Consider the following 15,191-nt stretch of genomic DNA (forward strand, 5'->3'; position numbering starts at 1 on the left):
GTATGGGAGTTAACAAGTAAAGCAAAAGTTGTTAACCTTAGCGCCCTCTGTTGGTGAAGCTACCACCAGGTTGTCTTAGGGGACACTGCATCGATTCTATTATCATGATGTTCAAATGAAAATTATTAACTTGACATGAATATGTGATTAAAAAAGTCTCTTTACAATCTAAGATTGAAAGCACTGTCGACGAAGTGTTTCATTAAGACAATGGCCGTTGAAACAATTGACAGTAAAGTAATGCCTTTAAAGTTACATCTCACCACTATTATCAAAGGCTAGAAACAGAATTTGTATTTGATGACAACAAACATACCTTTACGAATAATACTCCACAATGACTACTTCTTTCATTTGTAAACAACATTTGAAATGAGGTACCAAAACATTCCAACCAAAACAAATCTTGTTTGAAACCACAACCAAAGCCTGGACAAACTTTCCGTGCCCTTAACAAGTCCATTCAACTTAATCCTTTAGTTCTTGAATACCATGTACAACAACATTAAGTGTTTCTCCTCACAATATGAAATCGTGTGACTCATTTTGACAAAGAGGGCGGGCGTACGTAGCTAATAGAATCATGCCATTGGTCAAGAGTCACTGTCAAGCAATGGAGACAGCCAATACCAGTTCACCAAATTACCATATTCACGTCCCACGGTCACAACGTGGCGTGATTGGCCTTCAACTACTGACGTCATGTCTGGCTTGTTCATTCATGAAAAAGATCATGGCACACAGTAGACGATTGCATTACTGGCATGTAATATGTTCAGCCATAGGAATCCGGAACTAACCAATACACAACGGAAGATCAATGATACGAACCAATGATTTGCTAGAACGATATAACCTCCTCCACTGAAACGCATTCAAGCGTGCAATGAGTTTAAATTTGTACCGATGCTGTCGGCAAACCACGTGTTACTTTCCCCAAGTACAAAAGTGTCAGATGCCAGTAGCTTGACACGCATAACACGTTTTCTTAAAGACTTTGGCAACTTCACGATGTTCATCAGCAGCAGTGCGGAATCTTTCATTCATCATTCAGAGTATTTAATTTCAAGTTTTCACGCCTCCGATAGTGGCCGGTGATGAGTGCATGCTGGTTGTTCATTGGCGCTTTGGGAATCCAAAAATTGACGGACGAAACTTCTCCAACAACTAACGACCAAGAAAAGGGTCTGGAAAATCTACCCACCAATCTGCGATAAAATAGTTCACCCTTCTTTTAGGTGAGGCCTGGGACGTTTAAAAGAAGGATTTTTGGAGCTGGTTGTTTCACTTCCAACTCGCCTGTAGGTTGCTTCACGCAAAGCTTGGGCTTGAGTCGGTCGTGGCTTCGAGGTTTCTTCACTTCACTGTGCAAGATAATCGCCTCTTCCTCCTAAACCCTCGGGCTAAATTTTAACTGTTCTTTTTCTCCGTTTTATTTTGTTATAAAACGTCGATTTAAAAACTTGTGTTGCCATGGATTTGTTGGGGATCTTCACAACCGTCTGCCTGTTGACGTGGCTTATAGGACTAATCGCTCTCACACCGATCGAAGCTGGGAAGAACCGGGACCAGAACCGAGATAAGACCCACGACCAGGAGAAAGACCGGCAGACGAGACGAGATGAATCCGAGAAGAACAACCGCCGTCGACAGCACGGAGCAGACCGTAGTAGGGACAAGGACCGTCGGGGTCGTGAGGTCGAACAGCTACGGTGTCCACCTTGTGAACAGCTTCACTGCAACCCGAGGAAACCCTCCAAGTTGAACTGTAAAGGAGGAATAGGCTCCGGGATATGTGGATGTTGTCCTCGATGTTTGAAGGTTGAGGAGGAACTCTGTGGCGGCAAGTGGAATTACTTAGGGAGTTGTGATGCTGGATTAGAATGTGTACATGATGCTATGCTTGGAGTCCAGAGTGATGTACCAAGGGAACAACGGAAAGGGATCTGCCGTCCAAGTAGGTTCTATTCCATTATTTATGGCTAAGTGGATACTTGTATGTTTTGTAGCTAGCTCGATTGAACTTGTCATACCACACACGCCACCTTTGTAACTTAAAATCGTAAATTTGCAAGTAAAACAACTCACAAGAGACAGGCACAATCGGGTTGAAAGTTTACAACAGACATTGCACTATTATTACTGACTTTGATTGTAAGTTGTTTTCTTATATGAAATTAACGACCGTAAAATTAAACACATTGACGGGCAAAATACCCACAATTGCAGCTGATTTGGTCTTACATGAAGCAATTTCACAAACAACAGGTGCAAATAAAATCAATTTAGTCTATAATCTGAACTTGTTAACCAAAAATATATTATTAGTTTTTAGAGGTGATTTTGTGGCAGACGAAATGGGCGTGATTGGTTGTTAACGCCTGAGTAATTCACGGCATCAATGGATATCAATTAGACTGTGGGGGATTTGCGTCGTTAACACGGCATTACAAGCTAGTGTGTCCTGCTCGCTAACACTCCCCCGCTAATAATACTCACTGATTCAACTCAATGGACATCAAAGACCCGCCTTTGAGTTCATATCCATTATAGAGCTATATTTTGTTATACAATAGGCCACCATATCAAATAAATTATTCTTGTTGTAAATAAATCATCACAAAAAAATAAGGACGTGAAAATAACGCATGGAGAATTTAAATTTGTTAGAAACGGTAAATAAAAATGTAATAGAATGGTAATAATGATTTTTATATTTGAGTAAATGATGACATTCACATACAAGTTCGGTTATCTACACACACAGCCACACATAGGCCTACTACTGTACTAGCCTAATATAGTTGCCTACAATCACGTACCTAACTTCGAACGTAAACTCATATAGGCCAAGGTCAACAATTTACGTGTTGCTATTAAAGTCAATAAAAGGTACGTTTTGTTGAAATAAGGACAACCCGGAATGTATTCAAAGGCAAGTCAAGAACCCTTGAAGAAACTATCACTCAAAAACAAGGAAATTGGTTACGAAGTAGATTTCTACTGAGAAATGACGTCATCAGCCTAAGATTCTGCACAACGTACAATATATATTTAATTTTTTTTTTGCTGCATGGAAAACCATAATAAAAGTCGCAGTCAATGATCAACAGTTATGAATAAAAATTCATCATGCCATTTTAACTGATTTGTGTGTAAAGATTTACCGTTAAAATCAAAGAGCTATCAAAAATGAAAAATGAAAAGAACGCAAATTTGCATAAATTGCTCACTCTTGCCGCGATCACATCGAGAGAAAAAAAACAAGAAAAAAAACTTACACGCGCTGTGAAGTTGCATTCATCACTTACAACCCAAACTAAACTTTCCAACTTCACAAACTTCTCAATTAAGAATATTTGGAATTCTTGTTTAAAAGGTTATGCCCTATGACACTTGTTGATGAACAGGTTTACAACTCCACGCAAAACGCACCCACAAAATGAACGCCCGAAAGTGAATCTAGGTGTTAACAGTTCATATACCACCTTTGCTTCCAAAGGAAAGGGGTAAGACACTGACGTATTTTCACGGCGTTACTTTGAGGATTTTTTCAGAGCGTGTTCCGTGGGCGACTAGTTGATTGAATTATTTCTGTTTATACAGCTTCGATGACACCGATCAATTTATATGAAATAACATCTGTAGACGTGTCACTTCATTTACTATGTTTCCACACCATTACGTTCTAACAATGTGTACAGTGCAATCAATCTACACCCTGCACACCGCGCTCGCCTACATAGGACTTCAATAGACCTAACCTGCCTGAGATTTGGAATAAGTTTTTGGCAATTTGTGTTTGGGTTTAAAAATGAAATTAGAGCTCTTATCTCTACCGGTACAAAATGACAACAAATGGCTCAGGAGGGTTCAAATTCATAGAGCAGCTTACTAAAAAATAAATTGTGCAACCCAAAATCGTTTAAAATTTACCCAGTAAATTTCTTTGTGGTTTAAATGATATCTGAAATAAAAAGTTGCATCCCCTGAAGGTGACCACCAGGCTGCAGCACCCCATATTGTAACTTACATACGGGTGTGATCCCTGGCTACAACATAGGTAGACCACCAACAAAGAGCTAGAGCTCAGTTGGTAGAGCGCCGACACGTTGGTACAGGGGTCGTTGGTCCAAATACCGCTCTAGTCAATTTGTCTTTGTGTAACCCCAAATCGTTTAACAAAAAAATGGCTCAGCTCAGGAAAAAAAAAGGTGATTTTAGGCAAAACGGGTAACAAATTAAAATGCGATGTACCACAGTCTTGTATACGATTGCTAATATCTGATTAGTGAGCAGAGAAATTGCTCAATAAATTGCTCCATTGAACTTGCACGTTCAGTTTGCAACCCCACAGGTGCATCAAAATAGTGTCCCTGAAACAAAAGCTGATAATTGGACACTAATTCCCTCTAACGGTTCGGCAAAGGATAAATAATAATCAATTTGTTAAACAGCCCACCCTTCTTTTGGTGTGCAATGGTTGAGAAAACGTGCCTCGTTTCAACCATTTATGACCACATACTTGTAAAGGAATGATTAGTTGGTATTTTGTCAATTGGTAACCCGTTGTGAACATTAGCCTAGGGCCACGATACGTTGAAATAAGACTCTGGCCGAATGCCAGCAACCAGGTACAGCCGGCTCACGCAGCCATCTACGGTGCACATTTTAAAGACAGTTGACACTATTGGTCTTTGTCAAAGACCAGTCTTCGCACTTGGTGTATCTCATCATGTACATAAAATAACATACCTGTGAAAATTTGAGCTCAATCGGTCATCGAAGTTGCGAGATAATGATGAAAGAAAAAACACGCTTGTCACACAAAGTTGTGTGCGTTTAGATGGTTGATTTCGAGACCTCAAGTTCTAAATCTGAGGTCTCGAAATCAAATTCGTGGAAATTACTTCTTTCTCGAAAACTATGTCACTTCAGAGGGAGCCGTTTTCTCACAATGTTTTATACCATCAACCTCTCCCCGTTACTCGTCACCAAGAAAGGTTTTATGCTAATAATAATGAGTAATAATTATTTTGAGTAATTACCAATAGTGTCCACTGCCTTTAAAACATATCTCCTCCAGAATTCTATGATGACTTTGACGGGACACCACATGTTTAAATATTTGAAACGATTTTCCCCCAACGTCAATTTTCTCTTTCAACTTTCCCCAAGCCGCAAATAGTGACGAAAATTTTCCTTTGCACATGAGCTCTTATAAACACTTCACATTGACGTATTTTACGTTTATTTGGCCCGTATTGAAGACCTATCCCGACGTTTTCAAGATAATCGACGAAAGCATATCGGTAATGTCATTGATTGGAAGAATTGACATCGGTTTTCAAATTTCACAAGGGAAATAAAAACTTGATTATTGCACGGGAATAATTCTTTTAAACGACCGTTTCTTATTCAAAACAGGCCAATCTAGTGTTCTCTCACTCCCAATATTGTTTTATTCCCTATTGTAAAAGTGATGACAAATTGATCTTGCATACAAATGATGGTTTTATTGAAAGAGATGTGCAAGTGATTGCTTTCACACACTGCTCCACACCAAATACCCACACATTAAAAGTCATTTGAATTCGATTGTTTTTTAATTCTTATTTTTGAAATTCTTTTTCCAGTACCGATTGAACGGTCTCAGCCTGCCGTTGCCGATGGTTTGCCCGATCTAATCCAACTAGACCAGGGTTTATCATGTAAGCCCAAATGCACACCAGAGTTCTGCGCTACGGATCCCAAAGCAATCTGCTCTGCACTGTAAGTATACAACTACCTTTCCTTACACCATGGTGTTCCCGTTATTCACTCATTGTGCAATAACAACTACTTCAGACAACAGTTGACATCTTCAAAAAAAAACACCTTCCGAGAAAATATTCTACACATAGTCAACAGACTCCTTCAAATCACACCCATTCTCTTTCAAGACGTTGTCCGATAATCATCGCCGCCTAATTGTCACCCATTTGCAATCTGGTTTGACCCCCTTCCCCCCCCCCCCCCCCACTCTCTCCCCGAACTACGATTTTGGAAAATTGTTGAATAAAGCAGTAAACGTACCGCGTGTAACGTAAAGACGATTTGCCGATGGTATTTTTCACACTAGCCATATAGGGATATCCTTTGTTGATATCTCCGCGGTGTATGCTCACAAAAGAAGGCTTGAAAAGAAGACTAAACCCTATTTTAAAACCGAAGAAAAGAACACTGATAACAAATGATTTCTACAAATAATTGGAACGATACATCGTTGTGTGAGTTCCATGTTTTGCGTGTAACTGTCTCCAGCAAGACTAATTAGTCTGACTGTGACGTCAAATGAACAATAGCAACGGTGTTTGTAAAAAGGCAGAATAAATTGGCGGGAAAATAGAAGAATAAACAACGACGAGTTCGTCCGTGTAACAAACAACATGGTAGCAGGTAGCAGCAATGCCTCCAAAAAACCAAGAATCACAAACCCCAAAAAGTTATAGCAGAAATAATTTAGTCATGTTTTATAGGAGTTTTTCGTACAATCAGTAACGTTTTCAGTATATTGTTACAACAATTTTCTTAATTTCACTTCCATCTTCTTAAAATAATAACAACAACAAAACGAGAAAGAAAACTACCAAACAAAATCAGCCAGACTATGGACACACTCCAGACCAAATTATCGCCCTAGAATTATCGGTTTTGCGCCTAGCAACATTCCCCGCTGTCGGTTCCTTCACAACAAAATGCAAACAATATCATGTCGCAAAGATCAAGGCTGCAACAGGAAGCTACGTTGGCGGTCCTAATCAATAAAGAGTTGACTCAAGCTGCTAATCCACTCTGAGCTGATAATCCACTTTCACGTACACCTCCAAGTGCCAAGTTATTCAAGGATTAACTCTCTGAAGTCTGGTGACTGTACGGCAGTATTGTGTGTTGTAAGCTTGTTATAATGTTGGCTTAGGGGAGGCCATACTAATTTAATTCTGCATGTAATTCTATTGAGGGCCAATCAAGATGGAGTGAAGTGAAAGATAAACTCTTTTCTTATCTTACAGTAAAACATGCTCAGCTCTTCACGAGTGGGATTTTACAGATGGCTTAACGTCAAACTAAATGTTGTTACTACATGTACTCTCTTTTTATGGTTTTGTCAGAATGTGTCTTACTTTCATCGGCCTTGCACCTGTCTCCTTATATCACAACCATACAAAAACTAATATCAGTAACCGTGCATAGTTTCAAAAGACGATTATCATCATTGTACTCAGCCGAACTCATCTAGTAGGATAGTGACAAGATTTACTGTCAAAACTCGAAATCACACTTTCACGAAATGTCTTTCAGTGAAGCGGCCGAAACAAAAGGTCTCACATGCTCTCTCTTTTATGATTTCGCCATAATGTATATGTGTCTACATGAATTTAAGCGGCCTTCTGGTCCACATGTCTCTAAGACACTCTTACATAGAGAAGCAGTCACTGGTAGCTGCTTGTAGCTGCTTCTAAAAAGTTATCTTATGCTCTCTTGCACAGGGAGAAGCATTTTACTGGTAGGCCTATTATACAAAGTTTGCTGATGCACTCTTGCGCTTGCACAGAGAAGCAGCACAACTACATCTGTAAGGATTCATGCCCTAAAGGCACCCAGAGAATTACTTCTGGACAATGAGTTTCATGTAGGTGGTACCCAAAAAGCAATATTCATTTATCACTTTCAAACAAATGATTACAAATAACCAAACCTTTGGTTTGTAATAACATTCGGCAATTTACCTGAACCATCTATGTCATTATTTCCCATCGCATTATGCAACGAAGACGTTATTCAACACTCATTACGAAAGAAGACTTTGTTCCCCTTTTTGGTTACATGGTAAAAGCATCAAAGTGACCAGCCCTCTAGATGAAGAATAACTGTTGAGAACTTCATACCTAAGTGTTTTCAATTGAATAATTGAGTCTGTCGCAGCCAAATTAAAAAAATAGTTACTAAAAGAAATACTGGATTGGGCCAAGGCTCAAGAGGCAAAACTTAGTTATAAAAGACAAATAAAGAAGCACAATACACAATGTGAAAGTGGACCAAGTACATATGAACAACACCAGGAAAAGTACCACAAAACAAGCATGCAGGAATGAACCTTCTCTTTGGAACAACCAACTTGGATTTTTCAACACCTATCCAACACAACTGTCTTGGGTGTCCAACAACTAGTGGTGTCAACTGTTTAAACACACCTTCAAATCCAATTATCGGCTCCACCTGTAACTGGTCCAGCAAACAACTCATTAAAACCAATTTCTACTTGAACGCCCCTCTCTTGGTGAACCAAACTTTCTGAATTAAAACTTGTAAGATTTCTCACACCATTGTTTAGCTTAATTAACACAGGTAGTGTTATCTTGCCCATGCTTCATATGATAGCTGATTACGATTCTGATTAGCTAATTACAGTTTCCTTAAACAGGAAGATAACTTCTTCTTGATAGAGCTGAATGCCTTCAGAGGGTCTTGGTATACTTCCTACTTCCTATTGGGTCCCTGTGCAAACCAAGTACTTACTCTATTTCTTCCTCATTGCTCCTACCCATCAAATGGAAAATGATGAACACAACCTTGCCAATTTTAACATACAAACCTCTATCCAATAACATTTATAATCATTATAACGATATACAAACAAACCATAATGATCTAATTGACAGATCATGCAAAAACTTTCTTTCAACTTTTTTTTTTTTTTTTTTTTTTTGGGGGGGGGGTTTAGGGCTAGTGCAATTAAACTTGTGTTTGTGTTTCCTTGGGGAACAAACACCTGTAATGTACCAAAATAGACAGTAAGGAACAAGTTCACCTACTGAGATTCTAACCATATTCAGATTTAATCATTTCTATGGTTGCGTGACATCTTCTTATTGCAGTTGAACTGTATTGACTCAAAATACCAATTTGTGATTTTTCATCTTTGCAGAGGGCCTCATTAACACAGGAAACAATCTCAAGTGAGATATAATTTATACAGCAGGTTGTCAAACTCTAGGCCTCACTCCTATAAAACATAAAATATGATCTTAACATAACCACAAACAACCTTCTAACACCAAAAGAAAATCCATAAAAAGTCTACAGTAAACTGTGACATGATCTTTAAGCAAGAAGATAAACTTTCTCAGGGAAGTGCACCCAAAGAAAGACACCAAAGGTAAGAGATAGAGACACTAGGCTGATCTTGAGTATAGTCCCAGACCTGTCAGCACCCATATTACTGAATCACTACACCTATAAATAACCACAATCAAACTGGTGCTAAAAGTCCGGCCATCACAATCTTACACCAAGGTTAAAACCTTTTCCACGTGCACAATCAGGGATTTACCAAAAACCAGTTTGGATTATGCAGGCTCTGCTCTGTGAAAAATGCGGTGTAATGGTCCATCCTTTAGGATCTATGTGTATAAACACCTAATAGATCAAATCAATTCAACAAATTTGAGACTAATTTATGGAGTCCATCTAGTTACATAATCGAAGAGAGAATTTTTCTTTAAAAGGTCACAGAAAATTGAAAAGCCGTAAGGTTTGGGGAAGGTGGAGAGAAAGCCGAGTGTGCTTAGATGGGCATTCATGACTGCAAAGAGTAAGACATTTCATAATTGGGTAGACTTCATGACTCGAGCCCATTTTGTCACTGCAGACAAAATATTCAACAACTCATTTCTGATTTGATTGATGGTGGAGTCTTAGAAGTAATCATTTCAATTACTAGAAGAAGTGTAGAATGAGGTAGAATTGATCAAGTTATTATATGAAAGAGGGTAAGAGGTTATAGCAATTAGGCATTGGATCCAAATCTAAAAGGTGGTCTAACGTCTTCAAAGAAACAACATGTGTCAAATCTGTGTGTGTGAGAATAAAAAGCGTCTTGCAGAAAGTTGCATACTGCTAAGTTTGCATTTAGGCTTAGTCTGAGTGCCTTCATCAAAGAGGTTGTTAGACAGGAAGTATCCATAATATGTCAAGTTTCATTCTGAAATCAAGTGATTTAATCTGGAAGCACTTTCTAACGATAATTGTGTATACAGAATGTCTATCAAAATTATCTTCCACAGAAAGTCTTAGACTTGGAGGAAACTTTTTGTCTATTTTGTTTAAAGGTCATGGATGTCTATTTTATCTCTGATCCGTGAGTATTGATTTGGGTCAGGTAGAAACAGACATGTGGCGACTCATTAAGGCAAACTTTCCCATGACTTGGCTCTTGAGGTGGTTTGTAACTTTGTGTTCTTAAGATGTTTTTGTTTATGTTTAGTGATGTTCATTGTGGTCATTTTTCAATGTGTTTAGTGGTTCTTGTTGCTGGAAATGAATTCATCTCACTGGATCTTAGACCATTTTGTTCAAATTTTCAGATTTAATTTGTATCTTGAAAATAAATGACGTCACAATGCAAATCCACGGTAAACACGCAACATGGCCGCCCAATTTTTCTGCTAACCTGTGAAATACGCTAAGGCTTAAACAATTTGTTACTGCTACAGTGAGCACGCAAATTTGCTTACTGTTAAGCAGCGCTATGAAATTGGGCCCTGGTTTTAATAATAATTTCTAAGTATTAAAATAAATTATTTATACCAATTCTCTGAGAATGTGTCCAAATGTATTACTGAAGTGCAAGGTTATTATCGTATGTCCTGGTCTGTCACTGCAAATTAAAAGTAAAAATAACTATTTTTTTTTAAAAAGGTATAAGTTAACTGACCTGATGATATCAGCACACATGGCCGTTGAATTATTCAGAAGTAAAGATGGAGATTTCATTTCAGTAGAAACTGTTGACTCCCTGTCAATCAAAACGAGTAGAGAAAAAAAAACAAGTCCATCATAAGCTATTCTAAACCTCGGTCCTAAGGGTGCCTGTTGTATCGAAAGAAAGAAATAAAGGCGCCACGTTCAGCACTTCTAGATTCTAGTAAATCTCTCTTAGACCAGTCTAAAGCCTTGCTCCTCAAACACACGACACAATGGTGGAAACTTCCATGATGTGCTTGAGTGAAGTTCAGCTTTTCCTCTACGGATCTCTAGTATTCAGACAAATCCCTCAAGAGATGCTATGAGACCGTTGCGTTGAATAGCTTCTTACTTCTGTAGTCTCTAGGACTAAGAGCTTAGCAAATACTCAACATAGGTGCTGGATTACTGCAAGCACAAAAGACTAAAATCCACATCTCATCTGGGATTTTTGATTTTGCGTTGGTTACATATCTTTGGGTCAATGACCAAAGATGTCCTCTGAATGACCCATAGCAATTCAGGGGCTATATCAAACTATACGAAAAAATCACACAGAGGAGTGTTAAGGCGTGAGGTGTGTCGGTAAAGCAAATGAGAACTACCAAAATATTGAACTCTTCTCATAATATTTGGTTCAAGTTGTAAAGAGACATCATTTCAGAAACAATAACTGATGGAAAAAACACCTTCACGTGAAGCGCACTTGAAATGTTTTCTATCGGAGTACCAGAAACATTGAACATACTCTAAAAAAAACCCCACTATTTTCAATGTTGAGTTCAAAGTGACATCATGAGTTAATTTTTAAAGTGACAGTCCGAGATCACAAGTTATCAAAATTAAACGCAGCTTCGATTGCCTCCCCATGACCTGTCAGTTCTTCTTAGCAACAACCGGTGATGGATTCTCACACTTGGGACCCATGTTCACACCTGGCCCCTACACCTACATAAAGTAGGCAGGGAAACAAATTAGGGAGCAGTGAACCCAGATAAAAGGTTCCGTCCCAATAGGGAATTGGTATTGCAAGGAAGTTCATTTAGAGTTTGAAGGGGAATTGTTTTGCTGTTTAGAGGTAGGGTGTTTGGGACAGTATCCTGTCAGAGCATGCTTGGAGATAATTCAAGCTGGATGTGCCAAACTGTCAACACAAATGTAGTTGAGGTATTAGAAATTCACTCAGTATGACCGCATGATACAAACACTGCTGCCCCCGATTTCACGAAAAGTTTATGGCGCGACCTAATGCCATAAACGTTGCGCAAGTGGACTTACGTCGTTGCGTAAAGTTTCGTGAAATCGGCCCCTGGACTGTATAATGTAACTTATATAAAGGAGTGTGTGTCGACTTCGCTCGTTTTGATCAAGTAAAAACAGTTTATTTAATGGACTTTCAAATTACACTAAATGGCAAATTATTTCCAACCATAAAAATAAGATATTTTGAGCCGTTTACTCAAGTTTTTCTACTATCTAAGTAGTGTCCCCAATAAACCCCTTGCATATGACGTTCCACTCTCAAAAGCTCCCTCACTGGGGCCAAAGGAGGCAAATTATTGGTTGGTAGTTGTTCAGCACCTCGGTAGCATTTCGCTTTATGCACTGGGTCTGTGTTTCCTCTTGGAATAAACAAGATCGCTTCATCCTGGATTCTCTTCTAATCAGTTGAAGAAGTCTACAAACTCAGGAAAATTTTCTTATCAAACTCTGTTCAAAACTAATCTCAGCAGATGCTAAATACAAATGTTCGAAACAAGTTTTCTTTTTACGCAATCAAATTGACAGGGAAGAACTCTTGAGGCCCCATTCAATCTTGCAGTCAGTTTGGTGGTTTTTCTCCCTGTCATGTCTATAAGAAAACTCTAGAGAAACGCCATTGTTCGGGGGAGTGTTTCTGTCATGCCCTGACAACTTCAGGTCAAAATGTGACAGATTTGGGGAAAGCTTGTAGAGGGGAGTGCTATGATAACAAGGGTAGATGTTTTGGGATTTGTGAGTGACTTTTGGCAGTGGGTTTACACATTTGGAACTGTCACTCACTTAAGTTTATAACAATAAACCTCAAGTGGTTTGCCCACCATGAATGCTACATGTATTCCGTTAGAATAAAAAAACAACCAACACGTTTATGAAAATGTTTAAATCCTGCTTTAGCCCAGTTGGATGCATATATGATTATTAAAGAGCAAGACAAATATGTAATCATCATGAAGAGGCCATACTCTTGTTATCTCTCATTAAACAAATGGTATTCACATCGAGGCTGGGTGTAAATTAGTCAGGCCCCTTTTTGATATAATGAGAGTTGCTAGTCATTAAATATGGGGAACATGACAAAGCAGCATGCCAAAAGTCCATAAGAAACTACCAGAACCCATTGTAAAGCAGGCCTGATACTTCACGGAGACAACAAAGGTGATTGCCTCCATGCCCCCTGGTCATTGCCTTGGTGCCCTTGAAATGCTACAGTAGAAACTTACAATTTCCTCATAGGGTGCCCTTTACCAATAAGAAAATGCCTTGGTGCCCTTGTCCTTTCAAAAATGAAGCATACAGGCCTGGCACAGCCGTATATAAGTCAAATAAACTTGTTGTATTTACCAATCAATCACCACTGATCAAGGGAGAGGTTCACTACAAGTTACCAATTCACTTAGTGCCTTAAGCCCCTTTCACATGAGAGAAACTTAGCAAGGGTCCCTTGCTAAATTGTAACATGGTTGTAACATTTTACAAAGTGTACCTCCTGTGAAAGGACAACAACATTGCTGCGCTGTCCAAGGTCTCTTGTAAATTTGTCAAACAATTGCTACATTTTACAACCATGCCAAATTTAAGCAAGGGACCCCACAGTTAAATTGTTGTTGTGTGAATAGCACTATAGTTTCCAATTCGCTTGTCACTAGTGCCTTAGTTCCCTATTCGCTTGTCACTGGTGACTTAGTTACCAATTCGCTTGTCACTGGTGACTTAGCTCCCAATTCGGTTGTCACCAGTGACTTATTCCATAAGGTACGTCCTGTCTGTCACAAACATTCACAGCTCACTAGTGTATAGAGCGAATACAAGAAATGTAGCCAAGTAGGCTGTCATCATCTCCAAGGCAAATTAGAGAATGACAGGTGTGTGTACAATGGAAGTATCCCCACCGCTAACAGGTGTATCCAGGTTACATCAATTAATTAAGGGGCAGTTAAGGACATAATACCCTCTACCTGAGTGATAGGGAGAGAGATGATAATGGGTCAATGTCACAGACAGAGGAAGATTGCAATCTAAATCAAGCCTGATAGTGTATTAAGACCAGTTATCAAGGATTTTCTAATTACTGCACAAATTGAAAATTAATAGAAATTGTTGGAGCTTGGAGGTCTAATTCTACCTCCATGGTTAGAGTAACCTGACAGCATCTAAGGGGGAGGCTGAGGGGGGTCAAACAACAAAATGTTTCCTGTTTTTCGTTTATGTTCTTAACTACATGTACAAAACAACAAAATTTACTCTCAAATTCTACTATACTTGTATCGATTGCTCCACTGAAAATGTTGAGAACAATGAGAAAACAAAATTACAACTTACTGGATTTGGACTAGTCTCCGTCACTGTTCTATATGAATAAGATGGGTGTCAGAATAAACCACAATCGCCCCCCCCCCCCCCAAAAAAAAAAGTAGAGAAAAAAGAAAGAAAAAAGAAGAGAGCCACAAGATTGTGCATACCCTTTAAAGCCTTGCTTATCTGTAATGTGAATATATTCCATTATGCACACTCTTTTATATATTTATACAACACAGAAACATAAAATACAACAAGGCTATGGTTTGACCCAAATGAAGACAAAATATGACTTGTATTTTGTCTTCTCTGATCTCAAAATTCCCTTACGGGTAAATCATCGCCAAACTTTACAAATGTTTACAAATTGTCTGACAGTATTTCAAGTTGATATTCAAACAAAACGATCAAGGGTTTTTCAAATCAACCATAGTTCAACTTTCTATAGATTTTTGTTTAAAGGTTAAAGGTGTCCTATTTCTACCAAAAGCAATATTTCAATTATTTGTGAATTATTTTATTCTGTTTTATGTGATGACATTTCATGGATGTATTCGTCAAAATAGTGTTACGATCATGAATTCTGTATGTTTTTACAATGCTGTGTGTAACCTATCATGCTGGAAATGATGGCGTCTTTATGTGGGTGTTGTTTTCAACACTATTGGGGACAAAGTTGAAGGCTGAATGAATGTACTCAACCAAAAACAAATGCTGAAAACTAAAATATGATTTCAGTCTCCTACTTCCTGAACCAACAAACGTGTGAAATCTATTGACTGCCTCTCAATGGGTAGTCATGTGCCCTTCATGAAGTTATTCACAATTCAAACAAAAATATAAACAAG

At 38.6% G+C, this 15,191-nt stretch overlaps 1 protein-coding gene across 1 annotated transcript in view; it reads left to right on the plus strand.

Moving 5' to 3' along the window:
• The first annotated feature begins 850 nt into the window (after nucleotides 1-850).
• The window catches only part of LOC117295286 (cysteine-rich motor neuron 1 protein-like), a 39,369-nt gene continuing 25,028 nt past the window's right edge, over nucleotides 851-15,191 (plus strand). Inside the window, exons 1-2 of the mRNA XM_033777843.1 lie at nucleotides 851-1,957; nucleotides 5,637-5,772. Coding sequence (XP_033633734.1) covers nucleotides 1,474-1,957; nucleotides 5,637-5,772 — 620 coding nt within the window. The 5' untranslated portion in view covers nucleotides 851-1,473. The remainder of the gene's footprint in view (nucleotides 1,958-5,636; nucleotides 5,773-15,191) is intronic.

Source organism: Asterias rubens, chromosome 10 (assembly GCF_902459465.1).
Source record: "Asterias rubens chromosome 10, eAstRub1.3, whole genome shotgun sequence".
In the NCBI taxonomy this organism is placed as follows: domain Eukaryota; kingdom Metazoa; phylum Echinodermata; class Asteroidea; order Forcipulatida; family Asteriidae; genus Asterias; species Asterias rubens.